This window comes from Hippocampus zosterae, chromosome 8 (genome assembly GCF_025434085.1).
Source record: "Hippocampus zosterae strain Florida chromosome 8, ASM2543408v3, whole genome shotgun sequence".
NCBI lineage: Eukaryota > Metazoa > Chordata > Actinopteri > Syngnathiformes > Syngnathidae > Hippocampus > Hippocampus zosterae.
Genome location: NC_067458.1, coordinates 10,039,010 through 10,066,563, shown reverse-complemented (window position 1 = coordinate 10,066,563; position 27,554 = coordinate 10,039,010). Strand labels below are relative to the sequence as shown.

Below are 27,554 nucleotides of genomic sequence, written 5' to 3'. Positions count from 1 at the left end.
AACTGTGCAATGAAAATGAGGTATATGATGAATTGATGTCACTTAGAAATGTTCCCAGGTGTCTGACAAAATACTCCAAGGACCAAAAACCATAGCACACTTTTATACACTTTATCAATAATTTCTTGCTGAAATTGGCCTGTGTGAGAGGGTGCCTCTGTCCAATGAAAGTGGCCCATCAGTCACCAATCCAACACATTGTTGGACTAATGACAATTTAATTTCCCTGACAACTCTGGGAGGAGCTAGAGGTGGCTGCATCTTGAGCCCCAAATGTTTAAAAAAAACTGCAAAACCCATGTTGTATAAAGCAGAGGTGTTGGTCATGCGGATCTGGTCCCCCTAATTTTCTGTGCGCCCAAGCAATGTCCAATGTTAATAACGCAGAGTAGACAAATGCGACAACACACAAACAATCTTGCAGCAACGGGCTGTTGCAGCACTGCCGTTTGCTATAGACTTTGACTTGGACTCATTGTCAGGGACTAGGACTTAACTTGGACTTATGGTCAGGGATTTGAGACTTCACTTGGACTTGGATTCAAAAATCTTGAGACTTAATTTGGACTTGGCCATACATACTTGTACCCATGTCTGGGTGGCCTGCAGCCCTCTATCCCACTGGAACAGAGCCCCTGCCACTGCCCACTAGAAAATGGACAGTGGGGCACAAATGCCTGCCCCGGGGGCCATAATTTGGTCACCACTGGTATACATTACCATATTTTCCGTACTACAAGCCATTACTTTTTTACCCACTCTTTGACCCCTGGTGCTTTTATTGTGACATAGCTTACTTATTAATTTTTACTGACGATCTTCGAGCCGACATCATCGCTTTACTCATAATTTCGTCACATCTGACCGATGAAATTACCCAACATGTCACAGTGGACTAATGAATCTGCCAAGTCCACCCTGTAGCAGTGCAGGGCTGTTAGGAGCGAATTAGAGCGAAATTTAGCATCTTGAGTTGAATGTAATGAGCATTGGGAACAAGTGCCATAAATGCAGCCATCTCTGCAGCGCGATCCCTGTCTCTTTGTTGCTTGTGTTGTGTTCCCGATAACTTTTTGTGATTAGTTAAACTGAGCTACAAACCCTTGCTGCGGTTGAAGCAATGCGTCCCCGGAGATGGCACCATCAACAGGGACACATTGCTTCAACGGCGGCGGATTGGTTTACAGCCTTAACTGGGTCACGGAACCTTATTTTGAAGGTTTCCCGACTCGGTCAGCTGTTTTTTTTAGACACATGACAAGGAAACAGTGACAGTTCAGACGCAGGCGGAAGTGACAGCCAAAACTGTCAGCTCGGTGAGAGGTTTTTTTTCCTTCACACACACACACAAAAAATAATGTGTGATAAAAAGGAAACCTTAAACATATTTCAACTAATAAGAAGACAAGATGGATGTCATACCGCTATCCATCGCCGTGTTTTTCTCCAAACCATCAGCTTCACCATGAGCGCCTCCCGCAGACGAGTCTCTGAGTAAACCAAAAGCCTACGAGGCACGTGAGACCCGCCTTCTACGCCAGCCACACAAGCCTCTTTTCCTCTCTTAGAAGCCAATGTTGATGAATGTTAATAACTGCATAAGGGCTTTTAAATGACAGATTTCAGTAAATATATGCAGTGTTGTAATCTTTGTCTCACACATGTAAAGTATAACCCAACATTAATATGTCCATTTAACAAAACTAAATGCAGCTCTGTTTACCTTTTGTTTCTTTCTCTGTGAAGGTTACAGGCCACCACATTTCTTCTTTGTCTTTTTTTTTTAAATCACAGGTGTCACCAGTCATCGATATGGCAACACACCCAACACTAAATGTTATTGGCCAAAACTAAAGCAACCTTCTGATGCAACCTTTGATGGTGTAAGATGTACTTTATGACATTCAACTGGCATCACACCATACATCCGATCAAGAGTGCATTATTTTCGCCTTGAAATGTGCCAGCTCAGCCACCCAAAGGCATGCATCACCCTGACACTGACCCTGCACTGTTTTACTTTAACGAATTGCCTGCTCAGATGTAAGCAGTGCCTTGTGGGCTCTGTGGCACTTGCAAACACGTTTGACATTCTATAGGCTCGGTATAATTACACAGTTTCATTCACACATAATTTTCCCTAAGATCCCAAAAGCAAAAATTTCAAAGTGTCTCACTGACGATCATATCATTTTCATTTTTGTCAGCACTTCTGTGCTTGTGTAAAGTGAGGAGAAAATCCTTCGCTGACTCACTAGTGACATTCTATCAGAATGGCACAAATTTGCACATTTATTTAAAGTAGTGATGGCAACATTATTTACAAGTATAGCAGTTTTGTTTGACTCGTGAAGCACTAGAAAACATATACACAAAGTACGATCCAATTCTCAGACAATGTTCCATATCCTGTAAAACATACGAAACACAATCATATCTTATTGGGCATCTGTGTTCATTCGGCCACTCCCTCTCTATTCAATGAGTGTGATACCTTCCCTGTATCTGTGCGAGCACCTGCAAAGTGCCTTAAAAAGACAATGAAAACAAATGCCGCATGCTTAGCTGAGATCATCCACTGGGGACTCGGCGGCAGATTGATTCCTACGCTCCTACGTCTTATGGATCAGCATCGAGTAGGCAGCATTCGGACTAAATACTGGAGCTGCTACAATTAATGTGCTGGAAGAGTGGGCAAATAACACTGTTATGTACTTTGTTATGTAGACAACAATCACAGCAGTTCTATGCCTGTATCGATAGATAGATAGTACATGAAGTCCTGTGCTAAGGTTATGTTGTGCAGGAATGTTAGAGTGAGAAAACAAACAATGGCACTTGAGAGTGGGACAATGAGAAAGACAAGAGCTCATATAGTGGAAAAATTCACACTATATCAAATTTAGGTTAAAATAGTAAGCGTAAGACTGGAAAAACAATTTTAAAAATCCACAATCCTCTTCTTCCAATATCCCCGTGCATTTTAAACATAATGGCTTAAAAATTGTGGTCACTCATTGGAAGCCTTTGTTTGCATTCCACTTCATGACGTCATTGATGATTTCTGATCTTTAATTTTCGAGTTTAATTTTGCGCTTTCACTTGATTGTATGTATTGTCCCTATACTATAGTGTACACAGTATTGTGCTTTTGTGTGCGTGTGTGTGTGTGTGTGTGTGTTATCACTTCTTGTAATTAAGGCAACCGTAGTTGTAGTTTCACTTCATGTGACTTCCCCCAAACAGTTGCGTGACAATATTATCTGCCAAGAACACGACAATATTTGTTGGCGTCTAAAACTTCTGCAAAGCGGTTGGGAAAAGATATCAAAAGGTTACTTACTCCAGAGTCAACGAGGGAATCTTGAGTTTATCCCTTCTGGACTTCATATTTGCCGGACACGCCAAAAGAGGCGGCTCCTCTCTCAGGGCAGTGCGGCACGACTCGCGCTCTCTCCCGGGCTCAAGTTCCAAACACTCATCGCTACATTCTCCGCCGGTCTAAATATAGCAATTTAGACAAAAGCGTGTCGTTTGGCAGCCAGTTTCCACCTAAAATGCAGTTCAAGCTCAAAAGGGATTCTCTCGCGCGCGGGTGTGACACACGCGCGTGTTTCGGGAGTAACCGAGAGCGATTAGTATGGAGCGGCTCAACCAGCAGAAAGCGAGAGAGACGGGTCACCGTTCACCTCCATGTGACTGGTGGGAGGGCAGCAGAGGAAAGGAGGAAGCTTCGCAGTCTATTGGCGGAGACAAAATCAATTTGGGCGGTGGGTGTCAGTCAGAAGTGGGAACGAAGCCCTTAGGCGAAATGATGTAATTCGCAGCTGGCTGTGGTTTCCGCAAACGGTCAGTGGTCTTCCACACTTGAAGTAAATGACCTGAGCGACAATCAAAAGGATATCACGATGCAGAACATTTTTACAACACAACACAACACAACACAACACAACCGCTGTGAAACATGAAGTGTGCTCAATACAGATTGTAACTCTTTTATTTTGTTGTTTGACCAAGGTCCGAACTCAAATCAAATTCCCATATGATGCGAATGCCCGATTATTCCTCTCCCACTCCAGCCCCTAAATACACCAGTATTTTTTGCAAACCATTTCCACATAAATGCAAAAAAATATTTTTTTGTTAAAACTGTCAATAGCTAACAATAGTACATTATTAAACAGTATGTGGGTGGCCCTCTTTGGTGCCATCTCATCCATTTAATTTGATTTTAAAGGAACCACCGCACTCGAGGAAAAACAACAGACTGATTGTTTCTGATGAAATGATGTCATGCATTTCATCAGAGCATGACTGATGAAATGTTAAGTGCCGGGTTTTAATGATGTCATGCATTCCGATTAGTGAAAAATGAAAATGTGGCATATAAACACCTCACTCAGTATAAAAAATATGGGTATTTTATTCCTTTTTGCCAATCTGAACAAGTGTCATGTAAACGTTTCAATCGCAATGGGCTAGCCAAGCTCTGTCTACTCTGCGTAAATGTTTACTACATTGTTGTATAAGCTCTTAAAATTGATGCAACTACAAGATCTTTTCTTAAAGTACTTAACTTATTTTTATCAAGATGTGGCTTTAATACAAGTGTTAAAACAATAACAACTACTGTGCTAAATAAACAAATAAACTCCATCATAACAAATCACGTGATGTTTATGATGACGTGTCTCGATCTCCACGTGTCACATGGCTGCAACACGGCTGATCTGATTAACATAGTAGTAAATAGGATGTAAACATGTAAAGTTCACTACCACTATCTAGCGGTGGAGTGTCTGAAGCTCACTCAAAAGTAAAAATGTTGCTGCCAACTACAACCACTGGCAAAAATAATGAAATTACCAGATTGGCTTGGAGGATGTTCATTCAGTTGAATCCGGATCATCTGAATTCGGTGTTTGGGCAACCACTTATTTTTTTTCACAACCGTAAAAATAAGATTTCATGACTAAATGGAATGACCAAATAAGCTATCAGGTACCCTAGCTCAAGGGTGTCAAACAAATGTTTGTTTTGGGCCACATCGGAGTTTTGGTTTCCTTCAGAGGGCCAGAATGAGTGTGAACCCAAATAAATGTATGATTGCCTCATATTATACATACCCAGCAAATTGATGAATAATAATTGTTTAAATCACAGGCGATTGGCGGCCCGGTAGTCCAGTGGTTAGCACGTCGACTTCACAGTGCAGAGGTACCGGGTTCGATTCCAGCTCCGGCCTCCCTGTGTGGAGTTTGCATGTTCTCCCCGGGCCTGCGTGGGTTTTCTCCGGGTACTCCGGTTTCCTCCCACGTTCCAAACACATGCATGGCAGGCTGATTGAACACGCTAAATTGTCCCTAGGTGTGAGTGTGAGTGCGCATGGTTGTTCATCTCTGTGAACGAAAAATGCTGGCAATATCTGAACATTTTTGAAAGTAAAGACAATTTGCAATTTTGGATTTTAGCAAGAAACATGAATTCAATGCCCAGATGATTTCGCACGTTCCATAAAATGATGTGGCAGGCCAGATCTGGCCCCTGAGCTGTGACTTTTCCACCTTTACCTTAGCTTATTATTTTTCTTTTCCTACTGCCACTCTTTTTTTTTTCTTCTTTGTATTCACCAACAGTCTGCGTACAACATACTGCCTCTCAGAGGTCAATTCTGGAACCATGCCAGATATCTGGTTTTGGGACAAAGCTTTTAATCGTCCGGACCCACACGAAGGAAATATTCCCCAAACAACACTATTGTTGACTGAGACAGGTTTATACACATAAATTATTGATTGTTCTTAAGTACATTTAAATTAATATTGGAAAGTGAGAAAATCTGTCCTGCCTTCAGGATCGAATGTGTCACTTCATCCTGCGCACCCACTGCTACTTTTCCGCACATAAAATGAGTATTTTTCATGCAATTAAACAACATTTCCATACCAGAATTCATTACAGCTTAGTGTCTGCTCGTGTGCTGATGCGTAAATGCCAACTGGCTGTGTTTCTTTCAAGTGTGATATATTTACAGTACAGAATTTGATCTCGATGGGGATAGTGGGATGAGAATGTCTCCAACGGCAACCGGTGGCAGAGATGACTGCAGTGTCTCGGTGGTTGCTAGGGAGCTGGTGATGGTTTGCCTGGTTGTTAGGTCATGTGCCGGAGTGAAAACACACTCTCTGACACTCACAGTCACTCACGTTACTTCGAGCCTCGCTTTGTTGGTTGGCATTCAATGTGGTTGTCGCATTCAATGCAGGAAGCCCATTTGTCACATACCAAAATGTGACTTGTGGACATTAAGTGTAGTGTAATACTTAATCCTTCGTGTATTTTGACTGAAGACCTTATAGGAATTGTTTAAAACTGTAATAAATGTGCATGTTTCTGACAAGCTCACTTAAATTACACACTTACTGTACTCACGAAATAGCATTGACACATAAACATAATTTGCTGTGTTTTAGAAATTGTAGTCGCATTTTGGGACCGTGTTACATTTTTACATTCGCTGCTTGTTGCCATGCTGTGTTCAAGGATTAATCAAGAAAAAGGATTCCCTTGCTCCACTAACGGTAACACAGAGAGAGAGGAGACGGTGTCCCCAGCACGCTACTCGTATTATTGTGAGCTCTCTCATTACTGATGAGATTAATGTCGGGAGCCTTAAGCGCTCTCGATTTGGTGAAATCTTCTGAAACACAGCTGACGAAAAGAGTTGTAGAAGTATTAAGTCCTAAGTATAAAATAGATAATTATTCCACCCAGTGTATGTTGCTCAGTGAGTGGTGGTGAAGGGGTTCCCATTCCCGCTAGGTAATTGTTTGTCAGAAGAGCTCTTAATAAGAGTCTGTTTCAGTTACCATGGCAACTAGGGCTTTCCTGTTCCTCTCATCGCCCTGCACGGCAAGCCCATCTTTGTGGTATGACACGACGCTTAGCAATCTCAGCACTTGTTCCTTAATGTCATATTATGACTCACGTACTTCGATCAGTCAGGAAATCAGAGAACTAGACTGTCTGCAACATCATTTGGTCATTTAACAGTCAGGAACATAAATATTGGGACATTGACACAATTTACACCACAATGGGTTTAAAATGAAACAAAACAGTTATGTTTTAATTGCAGACTTTCAGCTTTGATATGATGGTATTGACAGTACATTTGAATAATTTGAACGGTGGAGAAATTACAACAGTTTGTATACGTACCACCCAATTTTCAAGGGACTGAAAGTAATGGGACAAATTAACAATCATAAATCAAATGTTCACTTTTTAATACTCGTTTGCAAATCAGTCAGTTACAGCCTGAATTTTGAAACACATCACCAGGGGCTGGATTCCATCCCTTGCGATGCCTGTCTTCAATCCCTCCTTCTTCTTGGGGTATTTCCCTTTCACTTTTATCTTCAGCAAGTAAAATGGATGTTCAATTGGAATTAGTTCAGGTTATTGACTTGTCCATCGCAATACATTCTACTTCTTTGTCTTCAAGAACAAAACGCTTGGTTGCTTTTGAAGAATACTTTGGGTCATTGCCCATCTACCATGAGAACCTCCATCCATTGAGCTCTGAAGCATTTGGCTGAATTTGAGCGGACAATATTTCCTGAAAGACTATATACAGTAATTCATTCTTTTTAGACAAAGTACTTTGCAGTAGTAAGAGTAATGGCACAACTGGTCAACAAGGCTGATTAATGTATTATACTTAGCTGAAAAAGGGCTACGTATAGAAACTGATTAATTGAACAGTCAATGAAGTCAATTGTGGATTCATTGATTGAGTAATCACAGATTGAAGCGATTGAGGTGAACATGCACTACTCCTCTGCAACAGCAGAGGCGCTGTTGATTCAGTCTCAAGCCGAAACATACCGTAATTGATGCCTGCTGGCTAAAAAAGGGAGCGGCCTGATGGGCCAGTGGTGAGTGCGTCGACCTCACAGTGCAGAGGTACCTGGTTCAAGTCCAGCTCCAGCCTTCCTGTGTGGAGTTTGCATGTTCTCCCCGTGCCTGCATGGGTTTTCTCTGGATACTCTGGTTTCCTCCTGCATTCCAAAAAAAACATGGCAGGCTGATTGCACACTCCAAATTGTCCCCAATGTGTGAGTGTGAGTGCGGATGGTTGTTTGTCTCTGTGTGCCTTGCGATTGGCTGGCAACCGGTTCGGGGTGTCCCCCGCCTACTGCCCGAAGACAGCTAGGATGGGCTCCAGCACCCCCCGCGACCCTTGCGAGGGTAAAGCAGTTTGGAAAATGGATGGATGGTTAAAAAAGCTAACCGCTCTCCATGAATGCTTGGTTGTACAGAGGAACCAGCTGCTAACATCGGGGATCCACACAAAATAGGTAAACCAAGGTCAGACAGTCCTTATCATGAAGGACTCCCAGAAGGGAACAACTCCATCAAACTGCCTCAGCACCACATGGAAGGACCGATCGGAAACCATAGCAACCAAAACGATGGATGTATGGGAAAGGATCAATACATGAGCAGAACACAGAAAGGCATTGGCAACCATGAGGCAGCGCCACGGTCAAATACTTAAGAAGGGTGAGGCAGATCGCAAAAGGTCAGCAGAATGGTAAGCGTTGTTTTTGGTGATTTGTTTCACTTTTAGTTTTGGTCTCGTCTTTTTTTGTTTGTTTAGTTTTATTTTGTTTTTATTGGTTTTAGCCTTGTATTCTTTTTACCCGAGTGAAGTTTAAGTCGACTAAAAGTCTGAGCGTTTTAAATATTTTTAATATTTAATATATTAATATCTTTTATTCAGTATTGTACATGACTATTTTAGTTTAGATTTAATTGGCGGAAAGTGATTACATTTTAGTCTAGGTTTAGGTTGAGTCTAGAAAATTGTATTTTAGTCTCTTTTCAGTAATATGCTGTTCTATTTATAAGGGAGAGAGAGAGAGAGAGAGAGAGAGAAAGAGAGAGAGAGATTTTTAAACAGGAAATTTGGTCAAACGCATGGATTAATACTGTGTTACCTAAATTTACATCTTTTTCTTTACTTGCGATTTGAACTCTACACACATTTAATCTTCCAGCAACACACCGTTATACTAGAGCAGTGACGTGTAACGTATATTGCGCATTATTTAACACGAAACAATGAGCAAAATGAATATCAGTGACGTAATCAACGTTAGTGAGTACGAGGGCGCCTCACTTCTATGAACTACAAAGCCACAGAACAACAAGCTCCGTTCCCTTGCATGATTCGATTAAGTCCACATGGGGGCACAATTGGACCAAGACGAGACTGAAAACTGTTTTTAAACATAACGCAGTTCCTGTTGCCATCTCAAACATAATCAAAACAAATATGGGTACGCAAGCTGATTTACTGACAAAGGAAAAAAATACTGGTGCTAGATGATGAACAGGCTCTAGAGCAGGGGTCACAAATTAAATTTTATATATATATATATATATATATATATATATATATATATATATATATATATATATATATATATATATATTTTACTCGGCCCGGTAGTGTGTATATATATATATATATATATATATATATATATATATATATATATATATATATTCAATATATATTGAAAGTATATATATATATATATATATATATATATATATATATTTTTTTTTTACTCGGCCCGGTAGTCCAGTGGTTAGCACGTCGACTTCACAGTGCAGAGGTACCAGGTTGAATTCCAGTGTGGAGTTTGCATGTTTTCTCGGGCCTGCGTGGGTTTTCTCTGGGTACTCTGGTTACCTCCCACATTCCAAAAACATGTATGGCAGGCTGATTGCCTGACAAACACCTAAATTGTCCCTAGGTGTGAGTGAGGGTCTGCATGGTTGTTTGCCTCTGTGTGCCCTGCGATTGGCTGGCAACCGGTTCGGGGTGTCCCCCGCCTACTGCCCGAAGACAGCTGGGATAGGCTCCAGCACCCCCCGCGACCCTAGTGAGAATAAAGTGGTTCGGAAGATGAATGAATGAATGAATATATTATTATATATCTTATAATATATATTAGGGAGGTATACATAGTTACTGTAGCTAGCTCAATAGATAGCTAAATAGGTCTCTATAGAATCTACAATAATGCCCGTGTTTGCATATTTCAATCATTATTTTTACTAGCAAATCACAATCCTAGCACTGGCGGGCTACTGGTGTGGTCCTCAAGGGCTACCTGGTACCCATGAGGAGCAGGGGTCTCCAATGTGGTGGAGACTAGAGCAGGGGTCTCCACCACGTTGGAGACCCCTGCTCTAGAGTTCTTAGCATATTCAAGTATTTTTTTTCCACATGGATTCTAATGACATATTCAAAATAGTTTTATGAAGAGATTCTAGTTCAAACAATTAAAACGGACATTCTTAATTGTCAGATGCATGAGAGGGAATCTTGTTAATTAAAGGCACAGTTTGACTTCACCAGTCCCTCTTTTAGACATACTTACCGGTAACGTTTGTGTTCATTATAATTGAATGTAGGGTAAAAAGATGGTCACCTGTATACATTTGTCTAAACTTTAGACCTCCTGTATTACGTTGTTGATTGTGAAACAGAAAAAAATATACGGGTTCCTTTTGTTTCAGCTACACTTCTTAGTAAAGAAGAAATTGCATTTCTTTTCGTATGATTAACATCACCCTATTCCTTTACCATTCTGGGGTGACATCACAAAAAAAAAGGCTACTAGAAAAGGTAGGATATCCTTTATTTGTCCCGCAATGGGGAAATTTACAGTCAGAGTTCAGAAAGGAAAAAAAAGCGCACTCATAAAGTTAATCCTTTGGATTCTGGCTGAGCTAATATCTCATAGTCCAAATAATAAGCATCCACTGAATATGCAATAGGCACGTAAATCGTTATCTTTCCGCAGATGACAGGAGGTGCTTGCACCGCACAAATATGCATTGAAGTTCTACATTCTCTTGACATTTGACTCTTCCTGTCAGCCTTATCTAGCCATTTACACCCAAAAGACAGCAGGTTGATATTACCAGCCTTCAATATAAGGTGATACTCAAGGAGATGGTGCCAAAACCTCTTTGGTTAGTTTTTATGACAACAATGCAATTGATCATCAATGGTAAGTCTTTTTTTGATTTTAATAAAGTGTTATGTTCAATCACTCTATTTTTACTTCATTATTTCACACTTTACAAATGGATCACAGTAAAAATGCATGTCCTCAGATTGATTATTTGTTGAATGTCGGCTTGCCAAAACATGTGGTACTGAGGAGTGCTTGTTATAGTTTTCAATTAAATAGTGGTAAATACTGTAACTATAATGAATGGTTTATCCATGTCATTAATTACAGAAAAAAATAAAATTCAAATAAATATGGTTGTACTTTGAATTGTGTGGATGCACAAATAGCATGCGGCTCTTAAAAAAAATTACGGTTTCATCAACACTTTATCATAAATCACTCGGATTTGAAAGAGGAGATGTGAGTGACTGACGACCACTCCAGTGTGCAGTCTGCTTTTCACCCAAAGGCTTGTGGGATAGGTTCTGGCTCCACGTCACCCTGAACAAGATCTGTGGTATAGAAAATGGATGCTGGGCTCCAGCCTTCTTGTGTGTGTAGTTTGTACGCTCTCCCAATTGCCCGTGTGGGTTTTCTCCAGGTATTCCTCCCACATTCCAGAACTGCGCACGTTAGGTGTGTATGTGAGATTCAGTTGTGAATTAACTGTTTGATACTGCTAGCAAAGTTGCCTCTATCCTACTCTTGCTTTTACAGTTGAAGTCATTTTGCATGAACTATGCTTCTGTTGCACTCAACTGCTTTGATTTCGAGATTTCATGTTCCTTCATTTAATTTCTAGTCCAATCAATGAACGATAAGTATACTATTTCATGTTGTGTTTTTAGACAAAAATAATTGAATTTCACTGTTGTCTCTTTAGTTACAGAGTAAAGGTCATCTATGATTCCTAAAAATATTGACTTTTTTGTAAACAATCGGGGAATACGTGTGACTCATCAGCAGTCAGGCACGGGGCACATATAGAGAAACTAGCATACACATATTATACAGAGGTTTCCATTATCTATTATTAATTGTACAATCTTAACTTAACCATAACAATCCAAATATGTTAAGCATTCACGTCGTGTTGATGTCTTGGCAAAAGGCAGGGCAGCTTTATATAGCTATGGCACATTTCATACACAAGGTAACTCAACTTGCTTCAAACAATTACATTGACAACATTTTAAAGCATTTATAAACAACAGAATGAAAGACATTGGAAGCAAAGTAAAGAAAACGGACCTTATTTAAATTACTTATGGGTAGGTGGGGTCATAAAAAATATAATTTTTGTTCAACAACTGGAATCCACATTTTGTGTATTCTGTCTCATACCCAGGCCGCAGCCGAGCACAGGTCACAGTGATCCGAGGCCACAACGTCACCCTTGAGTTCATATTTAACATCAACATCACTAACAGCAACCATTTTGCAGTTTATGTTGAGGGTGACAAAAAGAAGGCAGAGCACTGTCCTTGGATAGGTTGCTCAAGAGAACGTGGTTTTGAAATTTACTCTGAAAAGTCTTCGGTATTTTGCCAAATTACAAACCTCACACAAGGTCACAGTGGAACATATAGGGCCATACTGTTCCCACAAAGTGGACCAACGAAAGAAAGTAATGAAGTTCACCTTATCGTTCAAGAGGAGAAGAGCAACAACACCGGTAAGCCTTTCCACCCAAAGCTTGATATGTTTCATAAAATGAGGGAATATTATTTTCCTTTTTCCATGCAAAAAGTCATTTTCTACATACCTGCTTCCGAAATATCCCACCAAGTCGAGTACAGTAGACATTTAAAAAAAGAGAGATAATTTATTCCACATCAGTTTCACCATTTCCTTTCCAACTCCCACAGTTTTACGTGCACAGGAGAACAGAAATTCAACCAAATATCCACCAAGTTTTTTTTCCAGCGTAACCAACACTTCACTTGTGGTTTTACCAGTCATCTCATTCGCTGCAACATTGCCCTGGTTCTTCTGCTGTTTTGTCCGAGCTAGAGGTATGGATTTGATTCACTTCATTTCTTCAACCAACTTTATTGTTAGTTTTCAAATGGAAAAGACTACAATGGGGTGAGTGAATTTTGTGGCTTCAGTTCCGATCAAGGGATATTGTGAATATGAAGGCGAATGCAAATGGTTGTATATTTACAGTATATGTGAGTAGGTCGAATGATTTTTTTTTTTGATTGAAGTTAGCAGGAATGGGGTCCAGCTCATCACGACTCTAAACAATATACAGTGATTGGTCGAAAACAAAAAGATGACTGCCAAGAACTTTAACCTTTTGATGCCTAAACATACGTGATTGCAAATGCCATATCACACGCAAGAATGCCGCCCGTCCCCCCAGACAACAGAATAAAAAAAAGTGGCCGGGGGCCCTAAGCAGTCACTTATTTTATTTATGGCCTGCACATGTAAAATTATTTTCAGTAAGGCCGTGACAGGCTGGTGCAGATAAAACTGGCCATCAATCACGCCATTGTTTTTTTGTGCTTTTAAAGTCCTCGTGGTAACAACATTAATTAAAAAAACAAAAATAGCTACCGGGATCAAATAAGATAAAAATAATACCATATTGGCCTGAATATAAGACAGCCCTGATTATAAGACGACCCTCTCTTTTTCAAGACTCAAGTTTTAAAAAAGACGTTTTGAACACCAAATTAATTTTTATACAGAAAATAATTACAGTACATCTGAAACAAATGATTATAACAATATATTTGAGAGAAAAAGCATGTTATTTTCCCTCATTCAAATCTTAACATATCTGAACATTTAAATATGTAAACGAAAGTGCAGTCACATTCGTAAATGAATGGCTTCTGGTTTTTGAAATGTAAATTACTGTTTATCATAACTTCTCCTCAGCTGCCAGTTAACCTGGCTGATCTTCGACCGACTTTTCTCCAGATGGTCGCTTCATTTCTTCATTTTCTGTTATCTCTTCTATTATTTTCTTCTCTTTTCTTTCTTACCGCTATTTTTATTTTTATTCTTCGTGACATGGGTTCGCTTTGGCCTGGGGAGTCAAATTCAGCATTCGCTTCAATGGCGCCATCTCGCGTCGTGAAAGGGTATAATGTCCAAATATAAGACGACCTCCATTATATGTCTTATTTCAATGCAAATAACACCGTCTCATATTCGGGCCAATACGGTATTAATAATAATAATTATTATTTTTACTATTTTTCATATACATTTTTGTTGGGGGGGGCACCGCCCCCTATAGCCCACGGGTGTGATGGGCAGTATCTATGTCAAAAAATGATTAAACTACATGATAAAAGACTCAAAAATGCAAAGCAAATTATGGGATGAATGATGATCAGTGTTTCTGCTATACTTGGCTCTCCATACCGGCTCTGTGACCTGAAAAACAATTTATACTCAGAGAGTATAAACATGTAAATGGCAAACCACATGTCCTCATTACCAGAGGAATTTAAAACCTCACAAAAAGATGTAAACAATACATTCTTTACCTCGATCATATCACGTGCGTTTAGCTCCCCAAGATAAAATTCATCAGCAATTGACAGAATTAACTCCAAAATTACAAAGTAATTAAAAAATCATCTCAAATCACAGAATATAATATAATATTTATTTGTCCCACACTGGGGAAATTTACAGCCTCCAGCAGCAAGAATGTGGGTAGAAAGAAGAAAGAAGAAAGAAGAAAAAACAAACAAACACAGTTCAATTAAGTGCAATATAAATACAAAATGGATAAATCGCAGTGCTGTGTTTTTCACATCATTTAATTATTATTTTTATTATGATTATTGTTGTTATTTTTATTTATTTTTTTATTATATCATTGTAATATGCAAATATCATGTAAATATAATATAGACAGTTCAGAAATGATATCAAAGTAATTCCATTGATAGCATTTGTCAGGAGTTTGCGGCAACAATATAGTGAAGTTTCTGTCTATATTTTCCAATAATCTTTTCTAAAAAAATGTCAATAATCCCGTGATGGATTATGGTTGCAATATGGAGGAAGATTTTCTTTTTCAACCGGGATAAATTAAAGATATGATTTGTCCCCTCCAAAATATAGAATCTTGAAGAGAAGAATAAAACAAATATTTTTGACAAACAGCAACCATAAATTTGATTTCTGGCGGTTACTCTTCAATTTGTAATCAAGGAAGAAGAGATGACCTGCAATGCATCATAAATATGTTCAATAACAATAAACAAACAAACAAAATAAATACTTTATGCAGTAGATCATCAACAGACTGCTTTTAGGCTCTTATATTTTAGTTTTGGTGCAAATTAAAAATAAAACACATAGCGGCTTAGCTTAATGATAGAAATCATCTTTTCAATAGGAAGTCAACCCCCAAATTTTCTTTATCCATATATCAGTGCATCTCAGTAAATTGGAATATTGTGGAAAGCTTTTTTTTTTCCAGTGGGTCAATTCAAAAAGTACAAATTGTATATTATATAGATTCAGTACATCCCAAGTGAAATATTCACAATAAAAAGTAAACAAAATAAAAGTTTGATTTTTTTAACCTAAATGATTTTTCTTTTTCTCCATTACACAAATTTATGAAGATGCACCTGTATAATTCTTGTCTGCGCATATATGCATATATACAATTACTTTCGTGATGAAAGTTTACTGATTTGCTCAACTTTTGTTCTATTTCAGCCAATAAAGCGCGAAAAAAACCCTCACCCTCGACACAGGTGAGAACACATTCTGTTGTCGGAAACATTTCAAGCAAATGCTCAAGTTTCACTTTTGTTTTCTTAGGCAACAAGTGTGGTGACTAATATCATGATAGAAGCTGATTTAACCTACAGTGTCCTGGACTTCCCTAAAACAGAGGCTACGCTGCCGGACAGCAAGCCAAATGATAGAGAATATGTCCATGTTCATGTCATGGTTTAAGTACAGGTCTATGATCGTAAGCAAAAGTTGGGAAAACGTACTGCACCTAAATACAGTACAGTAAATGTCGATAGTAAATTAATATTTGAATAGATAAATGCTTTACTCTGTTAAAAATCTTTATAAAAGAAGAAATGTGTTCTCTTTAAAGAAAGCTATGATCGTTTGGGATTTTACCTTGTTTAAATTTACAATCTATACAGCACTGTTTGTACAACGACACTGAAAAAAATAGTGGATTGGATTTTATTGTGTGCAACCACCTGAAGAAATGAATTTGAGTAAATATAACACACCGTTTTTTTTCCAAGTGTAATACAGTCCATGATAAGTTGTGAGGAGGCGGGGAGTGTTAACAAAGTTGTACTTTTATTTTCTGTTATGGTGTCCGCATAGTGGTTAGCATGTCTTAACTCACCGTCACACCTTTGCAACATCACTGCGTGAATTTCATATATTCTCTCTGCGCGGACGTGAGTTTTCGATAGTTTCCTGCCACATCTCAGGAGCATGCTTCTTAGGTTATTTGAAGTTGAATAAATGTGAATAGTTGTTTGTCTTTTAAGACCGTGTGATTTACTGGCAACCAAGGGCGGCTCCAGAAAGTTTCACTGAGGGTTGCAAATGGTGGGCAGGAATATTATAACTTTCCCTCATTATAAAACCACAAAATCTCAATCAAATGTGGTTTACCTTACCACTATCTACTATTTCCATCCTTCTTACAACATATCATCATCCAGGTGAAGATTGGGGAAAAAAACCCAGCCTATGGGTTGACAAATTAAAGAATGGAAAGTACAGCTATGCGTTTTAAAATATATTTAACCGTTTCAGGGACAGCGGTCACTGCAGTGGACAGCTCATCGTGTTATCATATTACAGGGTGCATGAAGGAATGAGAACATTTCAAAAATAATAATTTAAAAAGTAAGTTGAAGAAGAGGTGGCCCGGTGGTCCAATGGTTAGTGTGTCAACATCACAGTGCAGAGGACATGGGACGCTGGCCTTCTTGTGTGGAGTTTGCATGTTCTCCCTGATCCTGCGTGGGTTTTCTCCGGGTACTCAGGTTCAAAAAACATTCATGGCAGGCTGATTGAATGCTCTAAATCACAGGTGTCAAAGTCAAGGCCCGGGGGTCAGATCTAGACCGCCACATCATTTTATGTCGCCCGCAAAAGCAAATCAAGCATGTCAAATTGCATGATGTTTGCTAAAGTCTGAAGCAAAATTTCAAATTGTCATATGTAATCCACAATAACAGCAATTATTCTTGACTTCTGATTTTAAAATTAGTTATCCATCAATTTGTTGTGCGCTGTGTATGTAATATGTGGTGGGGATTAAATATTTATATGGTTTCCCAAAATTCATAACGGCCCTCCAAGGGAAACCGTAACGACAGTGTGGCTTGCGACAAAAATGAGTTTGACACCCCTGCTCTAAATTGTCTCTAGGTGTGAGTGTGAGCATGAATGGTTGTTGTCCCTGTGTGCCCTGCGATTTGGCTGGCAACCGGTTCAGGGTGTCCCCCGCCTACTACCCCGCGACCCTTGCGAGGAAAAAGTGGATTGGAAAATGGATGGAAGTTGTAGAAGAAAACAAAACAGAAGCTGGGCCAACTATAAGGTTATTTGGTAACTACGTTGCAGTTGCAAACTTTCAACCGGCTCTATGTCGCTACTTATAAGCTATCTTTCCATGAGTCAGTGGGTTTGTCAGCCTCGGTGTTGACCAGTGAGGTCCACACACACACACACACACACACACACACACACACACACACACACACACACACACACACACACACACGCATAAGGATTTAAGATGATAAATATTCCATCCTAATAATGAACAGCTTTAACATGTCTGATTGTCACCCCAAAATGTTTACTTTTGTCAGGGAGGGAGAAAAAAATCTCTCTTTACTCACCCACAGAGCATTTGACAATCAGGCTCTTGATGACTTTGGTAGAAAGTGGGGAATTGAGCTCAAATTGGCCTGATTATTGCTACACTATGTGTACCCAACTTAACCTGTCTTGTTATATCAAGTTTACTCTGACGGAAAAGTAAACAAGTCATGGTGTACTCATCCCCTCACGGGTCATCTTGGAATACAACCCACTGTCTTAATTGTTGGTATGGCTGAGAGGGGATTTTGCAACATGAGGTGAGATCAGAGAGCATTGATCAATTTAACATACACTGCTCTCTTGTGGTTGTCAAGTACATTCCTGTGATGGAACACATACCACATGGATGCCTGCCAAAGTGACAGCATTGAAAGTCATACGCAAATGAAATACTGCATTATCCTCGAGAACACAGGTACGCAAAGTCACTCATCTATCTTATCGAGCTTCAAACCAACAAGATGTCTTCATTAAAATAACTCCTTTTAATGACTAAAACGTTTTCTCTCTTGTCCTGACTGATTTACCATTCGACATTGACTGTTACATTAACCAATATTTCCGGTTGTTGAGGAAAGCTTTGAAGGTGAGCAAACAAAAGTTGTTCAAAATACTGAAAAAAAGTGTCCACTTTCTTAGTGAAAGTGTGTCTACCTGCATGTCTGTGTGGGTGGTGTCACAAACACATATGGAAGTTGCCAGCATAGCACACAAACCGTGCCTTTTTGAGAAGGTATTGGTCTGCTGACACGTGTGGGTTTCGTCTGCACCTCACTGAACCTCACAGACCTGAAACCTGTGACATTTCTGAGAAATAGATCTGGGTTATGTGAAAGCAGGTTAGATGGAACACCTCTTTCATACACCCGCAGACACACACACACACACACACGAGAAATGTTTCCTGAAGCTAATTGGAACTGATGGAAACTTTGCACTTGATTTTACTCCTCCGATACATTGCTGCGTTGCATATGTTCGCTGCAGGTTCCAGCAAAGGTAAATGAACATGAGTGTAAACGCTATTCATTTATTCTTCTGGAAACTTTATGACTGATCCTGAAATCATTTCTGACATGTTTTGCCAAAAACGGTCAGAATGCGAGGCTCCGTCAAGTCCTCAGTGCTACAGAAGAAACAACGAGTCAACTGTTTACGACTGTGAATGGAGCATGAAAACAACACATAGAAATGTGACATTTGACCTCTACTTCGGGTAAGAATTTAATTTCATTTCATTTTTTTTCAAGTCATTTATGAGTAAATGTTAATGTTAGGGATGGTCATTTGACTAAAATAAAAACAATTGAAAAATAATATGCTATCAATCATTCAAATAGTATTTGTTGAATTTTTTTTTAGAGGAATAGCAGGAGCTCTAAATGTTATGATTCCTGTCAGTGTAGTTTGGTACTGCATCCTGTATAATACTGCTTGGAGGCACCACGAGTGTACTGTACAGTGGTACCTTGACATACAAGTTTATTTTGCACCGTGACAGAGTTCATAACTGCATTTTCCCATTTATCAAATGAATTGACATGTCATTAATCTGTTCCGACCCCAACAAAACAATATGTTGCCACAAGTATAATGAAAACTAGGACTACTGCATTGTAAAATGTGAATGTAAAAAATGTTTTTAAAAAAAGAATCGAAAGAAAGGATCTGATTTTCATGTAATTTAACAAAGTGTGCATACAACACACTGCCATATTTGGGAGTGCCTTCAAAGGGGCGTGGCCAAGTGAATGACTGAATGTTGACTCCACCATGTGTTTAATTCAACATGAGGGTCTTTTTTAATTTTTGATTTGTGTGTTTCACAATTTGTTCCATTCAATAAACAGCTAGAAGTGCATTTTTTTTCCACTTGAGTGGCGGCTTATCGACTGTAAAATTGCACAAGTTGGGACACGCAGGTATTACTGTATGTTCAATGCAGAATCAAGCAGCTATGCTGGTTGCAGCCAAGAAGTACATGCCATTTTGCCAGAAATTATGATTTGCTGGAAAATTGAATTTTGCATTGCTTGCATATAAATAGTTACCCTACATGTGCGAAATGGCCACATAAATTGTTTGTCATCAGCCCCTTTCTGGACATGAGAACTTCTATGCCATTGTTGCGAGGCTAATTTAGAGACGGTAATGACTAATTCCGAGTTTCTCTAGTCTAGGATGGGCAAAGATCCAGAGCTACGTACTTTCAAATGGCAGCCTATACTGTGTGAAACTATTGAGTTGGACAGTGGACACACAGATTAATGTTAGCTTCTGCTAAGCAGCATGGCTCAGTGAAATTGTCAACCCAGTAGTTTTTTTAATTGTTGTTGTGTGGTCATCCATGTCCTCCTATCCCAAGAACATGAGTGGGTTGCTTGTCTGTATACTTGAATTTATAGTGACATAAAACATGAGGGCATTCGAGAGACCCACGCTCAGATCAATGAAGAAGAGCTCATCAAATATCGACGTATTGACATTTGGGTGGAAGCAGACAAAGGAGACTCTGTATGCAAGTCAACCAAAACCTCTGTTGTACTCAATGAAACAGGTGAGAAGAGTCTATTTCAGGTTGGTATGAAATCCAATATAGTATTTGGGGGTAGACAAAACTTGGGATGGCTACGACAATACTTTATGGCATCCCGGGGCTTCCATTCACTGGAGTGTGTTTTAAAAAATGTCACCGGACTGAGAGGAAAGCAAAATACAAGGGCATACCAAAAACAAATCGGTACAGTATTTGCAACAACAACAAACAAAAAAACAGGTAAGTGCACAAAAAAATGTTGCAGTGAAGCCATGTTTCCTTGATTACAATTCTCTTAGCATACAACTGAATTTTGCTCCTCATCAACAGTTAAATTTGAAGCACCACAAGACATTTCAGTAGCCTGGTTTCAAAAGCAGCTCAACGTGACCTGGAAAGCTGCAGAGAAATACCCGGCCTTTGCTGAGGTCTGGTTTCGAATAGATGAAACCAAACCATGGGAAAAGGTTCTTGTTTTTGTCAAATCATGTATGTCCAATTTACATGTTTTCTAATTGTAATACCCATTTTATTCTTTTTTTCCTGCACAGAGACTGAACACCACAGAGTTCAGTCACAGTAAGATGGCATGTGAGTATTCCTTGTGTAGTTTCTTCTATATTTTAGCTAGTGAATCATTTCTTTTTCCTTTCTTGTACAAAATCAATATTATTTGTCATTTTGCAAAAATATGGATGTCAAGATTTGTCATCACAGGTTTGGGAAGGTATACCTGCAAGATCAGTACAATATTTTCATCTTTAGTCCCTCCCCAGGGATTCATTTTTGGTAGTTTGTCGGATGAATGAGGATTGACAAGAAATGACCATTAGCGGTGACTAGAGATACTCAGACAAAGATATTTGAAAAGATAAAGTTGATTTCCCCATGGCTTTATTGTATTCCCTCAAAAGACCAGTTAGCTGTTGGGAACCTGCAGAAGAATACATCCTACCAGGTTAAGCTCAGACATCGGACCAAAGTGACTCGCAACCCGCTGTGGAGCAAATGGTCTCCACTCGTGATAGTTCCTGCAGGTGACAACACTGTATCTCTTTATACCGTCGATAGTTTAGCTGAGTGTGGTTCACTAAATCAGACATTGAAGCATTATTTTGTTCCTTTCAAAGAGGCACAGGCCGCTCACCGTCATTTGGTTTTCCACTGCAGCGCTTGAAGATAAGCTGGAGGTTAATGTGACGTTGGAACACTTAGAAGGTGCACGGAAGGTTACACTCATGTGGAAGGTAAGCCAAAGTTTTGATGAAAACAAAAATTGACGAAGACAGGTAGTAAGTGTGGATATGGGCTGGAGTCTTATGTGGCCAATGTTCCCCCCCCAAAAAAATCTTCTAAAGACACTATTTTCCAAAATATTATGTTTGTTTGTTGTTATGTTTGTAGGAATTGATTTAAACCACCAAACATTCAAAGTTTTGAATTACCGGTACTGATCTGTCTGCTGGAGTGACTGAACCATGCGAAGAATGACAACACTTGACATTTCGAGATAATTATTTTACTGTTAAATCATTTGCGTTCTAAGACTCAGAAGAGCAAACAGTTTTTTTCAGATAAAGTCATATCAAGGACCATCTCTGTAGGGCTAAAGTGTCATAAGAGTGCAACCGGCATACTTGGTCCGGGACGAGTGGAGCAACCCACAGCCAGACAAATCTGCCAAAAACTGCCAAAATCCACTTAGAACTGACCAAACCAATGTACTGATTAATAACAGAGCATCATGTGAAGTAGATTGAGTAGCGGGATTTCATTGGGAACTTATAATTGGCTGCAAATCCAGTAAATCCACAATGTCCGTGTACTTGTTGTAGCAACCAACAATGTACGGCCTTTCTACCTCAATTGTTTCTCTGGTGACTTTGTCCCAGCTCTGAATTTTCTGCACACGGTCTGGTCTGGCAAAGGATGACACAAATGACCCACCACCCCTCCCCCCCAACATTCAGATCTTGTTTTTCTGTCTCCTAATTAGGTAAACACTCAAGAAAAAAAGTTCCATGATGCTTGCTGAAGTCTGAACCAAATTTTCAAATTGTCATATGTAATCCACAATATTAGTCATTATTCTTGATTTTAAAACTTATTATTCATGAATTTGTTGTGCATCGTGTATGTAATATGTAGAGTTGATTGAACATTTATATGCTTTCCCAAAATTCATAATGGCCCTCCAAGGCAAACCGTAACGATAATATGGCTCGCGACAAAAATGAGTTTGACACCCCCGCCTTTGGGATTGTATCAGGTGTACACACTCTTTTGGCTACTACTCTGTCCCAACATTGCAGCCACGCAACATAGACACAAAAAACTCTAATTGAAATTTGATTAATGTTTTCCAAAATGTCTTAATGTCTACATGTTCTGGACGTTACAGTCAAACAAATATTGTCAAGAAATTTTACTCACTGGAATCTTGAACAACCCAGTTGTTTAAAAGAAGGAGATGAGCACCTCTGGAGAATTGCTTACAGTATGACTTTTACGGCCAGATGACCTACAAACGAATTTACTAACACTTCTTCCAACCAACAGCATTGTGAGGACAAATAGCGGGACCCAGTCACCTGTGTGAATGTGGTTTGGAGAAAAAAAAACAAACATTTGCATATCCTATTTTAAATGTGCTGATGGTGATGTTGTAATCTTACAAGTTGGATCTTACAAGGTAAGTGTAACTGAGCTGCACTCTGTTTCTAGCCAGTTCATCACGCGGCAGCCGTAACCGGAGTGACATACATCCTGAGGGACACGCAATATTCCGGAGGATGCCCGTGTAAGAAGAAGACAACCAATCTCACCAACAGGACTGAATATACAGGCTATATTTCCTACTCTCCGGTCAACTTCTCCGTGATTGCCACAAACAAAGCAGGCTCCTCTCCCACAGCCATCAAACATGTACCAGCCGAACCCGCTCCCAATTTAAAAGGTACTATTTACAAAGTCGGCTTGGAATTGAGCGCCGCATATACTGTATACTGGAGGGACAAATGTGTTGGAACGTAGCAAATATACCTACAGGAAGTGAAAATCAAGACAATTTTGTCATTCATCCAGAAGAACATGTATGTTCTGAAAGATGTCTTAGCTCACCATCTCTGTTCTAGTTCATCCCAGAGGTGAAGTTTGAGGTCAAGGTTCTGTGACTTTTTCCATCGTGCACTGGGACACTGTTGGGAATCTAACTGTATAGTGGCTCTTTGCAATTTTGCACACTCATGTGGAACAGCATTACCGCAATAATCATTGTAGCTGCAGCTCTGTACTTACTTGAACCATTCTCACCGATCACTATTGCACAGCACCAGACACTTCAAAGCGCTCAAGGACTTCTGTAAAATTGCACACTTAAACTTGCTCTACAAATAGTACTGTTAATGGTCAGTTTAAAATGGTGCAATTGTTATCTGCACCAACTGCACAAGTGTTATAGCATTATATTCTACCACTGATCACGTTAGCCCCGGTTGATACTTTGCACATTGTCTCACAGCTGTCATTAGGTGGTACTCCCTCACAACGGTACCCTTACATTACGGAATGTATTTCCATACTTAGTTGTCATGTCCTTGTTTATCGTAGTTGCTTGTTATTGATGATACTAGGGTAGCCTGTTGTTGCAGCTCCGAAGCAGAGCTGTCGTTTTGGTTTTTAAAATATGCACTTTATTAATTTGTGAAACACCCAAGAGAATACAGACACGTGTCTGTTGGACTACGTGCCTTTTTTTAACTGTCGTCCAACTCGAGAGACGTTTAAGGGAACGTCTGGAAAAAACGTGAATTAATGATTACTCCACTGACACTCAGAAAAGCGATAATAATGCAACAAAACAGAAGATCAAGTGAATAACATAAACAGTCTCCTACACTGTGCTACCAGAGACAAATTTCTTGTGTGTTCTGTATACGTGGCCAATAAATATGATTCTGATTCTGAATATGTGCAGAAGGGGCATTTGCCCAACTCCGACTAATTAATTAATTAACTAACTAATTAATTTAGAGGTGTGCCCCAATATTTTGTTCATATTAGACAGTATGCAGAAAATAGTCTAAATGTTGTTGTTCCTATTTTTCAGCTTGTAATAAAACATTACTGGATGAAAAACTGAACAAGACCAACTGCCTCGAATGGTACAGGCTTCAAGATGGAGACTTGAGGCTAGTGGCAAGGAAGACTAAAAGAGACATGAACGCCTTTAGAAAAGGTAAGTTTTGGTTAAAGACACAACACTGTGTTTCACACAGGGCTAAAAACAAAAAAAAGGACATACATAGTTCCTATATGTGATACTGTTGGTAGGATGTTGCTGTATTTCATGACTAACATTTCCCACAAACAGCATTGGCTATAAACTAAACGAGGTCAGCAGCAAATGATTCAATGCTTTTTGTCAACTCATTACACTGTGTGTCGTTATCTTATTTACGGTACCTGGTAGTTATGTCTAATACATCTGTTTGACTGTTTGTATTTCTATTCTATAGGTATCATGGACTATGTGGGTTACATTTACTTTGAGCACCTGTGCATTAACGAGAGGCCAAAGACAGTTCAAATGTGCCTCTATTATAAAAAAGAAAATGGTAGGTTGATTTGAGCTTGATTGCTGCAATTATGGCTTACCAAATGCTTGTGAATACTGTATTTGCAATCACCTGGGTCATTTCATTTTTCGGGTATGTAATCATTTGGACTGTTTTTTTTGCATCCCCAAAGAATGATAGCGTTCGTGGTTTGGGGCGTGCCTCCAACTTGGAGTTTAAATAGTTGGGGTTTCCACATTAACTTAGTCTGGTGTGGTCCCAACCAACCTTTATTTGTTTGAAATGATGAAGCCATCTTCTAAGACATCTACAGTAGTTCTGTTGTAACTGATCAATGCCCCAAGAATATTTACCTTTCTTTGTGTACCCTGCTTTATGCCAGGAAGGAAAAAACACATTTCCGGCTTTCCTCCATTGTTGTCCCTTTTGAGGTTAATTGCTTATTTGTCATCCTCACAATAATATTCTGGATTGTTTTAAACTCAACCTGTCTTCATCCCTTCAGTTCCAAAAATAGCTCCCCAAGATTTCACCTTCAATGAAACACATAGTTCCATCACACTGTCTTGGAATGCCATTCCCACAGAGGACAGGCGAGGTGTCCTCACACACTACAATGTGTGCAGTGTGCAATTAAGTTCTGATGACGAGCAGAAACGTAAGTACTTGACTGACATGACCCATAAGTTCACTGCACATTCTCTTGTTTCAAGATTTTCTAATTGTGCCAGTGTACTGTATATATACAGTATACATATACTTTCTAACCTCCTTTGATTTCAGAAGAATGTCACCATGTTCCAGCTTCAGTGGCCGTATACCGTCTGGAAAATTTGATGCCAGTAACAAAATACAACATCACTGTAGCTGGAGTGACAAGCGCTGGAGAAGGTCCAAAGGCCACAGTAACTCTCAACACGCAGCTAATTAATCCAATAACAGGTATCGACCATGCATTCACATACCGTGATATGCAACTCAATGGAGTTGGTTTTCTAATATTTTTTTTTTCTCACCAATAGAACGGTTGACATTTGGCTTGATTGTGGCATTCCTGTTTATCTTTCTTTTATTGGTGTGCAAGTGTATGTGGAAAAGGTGGGTGAGCCATGCTTTACACAAAGTACATTTTAAAGTCATCTAACTTCATACGTGAACAGATTGTGTTCAACTTTGAACGTTCTGCTGTATCTTAAAAAAATGATTCAGCATCAATCAGCTAACATAAGTTTGATCCTTATGTTCAGAATGAAAAAGAAGATACTTCCTCCACTACCAACGCTTCCTATTTTGGAGTTTGCCTCTCAACAAACAAAGAATCGGGTAAATCTGTTTCTATTTATGGAAATGTTTATTTTATTTGTGTTATTTTATTTTGATTTATTTTATGACCTTAACCAACTGAATCAACTTTGCAGTGACAGTGTGTATAAAACAGAAGGGGAATTTGAAAACCACTTATGTGCATGTGACTGTGTGTGACATTTTAAGACGACTAATTTCAAAAGTGAGAAGGGAGAAGCCAGAAATTGTTTTTATGTATTTCAGGAAGGCGGACAAAGGTAAAAAAGTCCCTTCCGTTGCTGGAAGATGATGTGAGACAACTGTCAGTTATGGTTTTGACTTATGAAGCTGAACACTGAACACACTCTCAATGAACATTACTCATGGGAAAAGCGATGAGGCAAAACTTGATGCATCCAACGTATGATCCTCTTATATCCTGACCCATAACAGGACATGCTGGAGGAGAAGGAGATGGTGGTGACCCTGCAGCAATTGCACCCAAAGGATGCAGTGGAGACCACCACGCAGTTAAACATTGATATTGAGAGACCAAGAGTGTCTGATAGGAGGAGGGGCAATGCTCTGAGCCCTTCTTCTATTCAGCAAGAACTGAGGGGCTCCAAAGAGGAGGAAATGCCAGATCAGGAAGAAGAACAGATGCTTGCCTTGCTGCTCTACAGAAACAGATTGGTCTTTGATATGAACACGGACTAGTGTTAAATTGCTGAATAAGTGACTTTTTGTTTTCACACTGATATAATGTTCATTAGCTCCAGAGGTTTTCAATCATTGTCTTATTTGCCTTTAGTGTATGTATGTGTCGCACAACCTCATTTTCTAACCACAGAACCCCACCAAAAATCAAATATGTCGGGACCAAGAAGAGGTGTAGCCATTTGTCACTGTACTGTATATTTTGAATAAATACTTGAGTGGAATCAATTCTGAGCAAATAAGAAAGGGAGCTGGGGAAGGGCACATAGTCTTTTGGGGCATTTGCCCTGGTCCCACACTTTGCACCTATTTGCCTTGGGTGACCCTACCAGGGCATAAAGCCCACAACAACTTCTAGGATCACTGGGATACACAAAGCCATCCACGACAAAAAAAAACTACATACCACAGCATCTCTGATGTAATGTAGAAATATGTCATTGTGTTTCCTGCAGTCCCGTTTTCCTATACAGTAGTTGCACAAACAAGACCCCGTGATACCTTATTTTACCACAAGGGGAACCTATGAGCATACTC

General features: G+C 39.4%; 2 protein-coding genes and 1 long non-coding RNA gene across 6 annotated transcripts in view; 1 reads left to right on the top strand and 2 right to left on the bottom strand.

The window, feature by feature from the left end:
• The window catches only part of mast3b (microtubule associated serine/threonine kinase 3b), a 43,422-nt gene extending 39,718 nt beyond the window's left edge, over positions 1-3,704 (bottom strand). For both annotated transcript variants that reach the window (XM_052074400.1, XM_052074401.1), the window contains exon 1: positions 3,344-3,704. In XM_052074400.1, coding sequence (XP_051930360.1) covers positions 3,344-3,390 — 47 coding nt within the window. In that variant the 5' untranslated portion in view covers positions 3,391-3,704. The remainder of the gene's footprint in view (positions 1-3,343) is intronic.
• Positions 3,705-10,873: 7,169 nt separating this feature from the next.
• il12rb1 (interleukin 12 receptor subunit beta 1) lies at positions 10,874-27,245 on the top strand. Of its 3 annotated transcripts, XM_052073789.1 has the most exons (19): positions 10,874-11,096; positions 12,391-12,717; positions 12,911-13,130; positions 15,744-15,781; positions 15,849-18,318; positions 19,002-19,119; positions 20,309-20,460; positions 20,770-20,906; positions 20,991-21,030; positions 21,354-21,476; positions 21,610-21,686; positions 23,164-23,395; positions 24,548-24,676; positions 24,957-25,055; positions 25,522-25,674; positions 25,800-25,958; positions 26,039-26,114; positions 26,264-26,339; positions 26,754-27,245. In XM_052073789.1, exons 5-19 carry the CDS (start codon positions 18,246-18,248, stop codon positions 27,015-27,017), a joined length of 1,908 nt encoding a protein of 635 aa, XP_051929749.1. In that variant the 5' UTR covers positions 10,874-11,096; positions 12,391-12,717; positions 12,911-13,130; positions 15,744-15,781; positions 15,849-18,245; the 3' UTR covers positions 27,018-27,245. The 3 variants fall into 3 exon arrangements, with proteins under 3 accessions (XP_051929749.1, XP_051929750.1, XP_051929748.1); XM_052073790.1 differs by lacking the exons at positions 10,874-11,096; positions 12,391-12,717; positions 12,911-13,130; positions 15,744-15,781; positions 15,849-18,318 and adding an exon at positions 18,354-18,902 and having other exon boundaries at positions 25,803-25,958; XM_052073788.1 differs by lacking the exons at positions 10,874-11,096; positions 12,391-12,717; positions 12,911-13,130; positions 15,744-15,781; positions 15,849-18,318 and adding an exon at positions 18,355-18,902.
• Positions 14,024-27,554, bottom strand: part of LOC127605921 (uncharacterized) — a 109,931-nt gene continuing 96,400 nt past the window's right edge. Inside the window, exon 2 of the long non-coding RNA XR_007963687.1 lies at positions 14,024-14,165. This is a non-coding gene — a long non-coding RNA (uncharacterized LOC127605921). The remainder of the gene's footprint in view (positions 14,166-27,554) is intronic.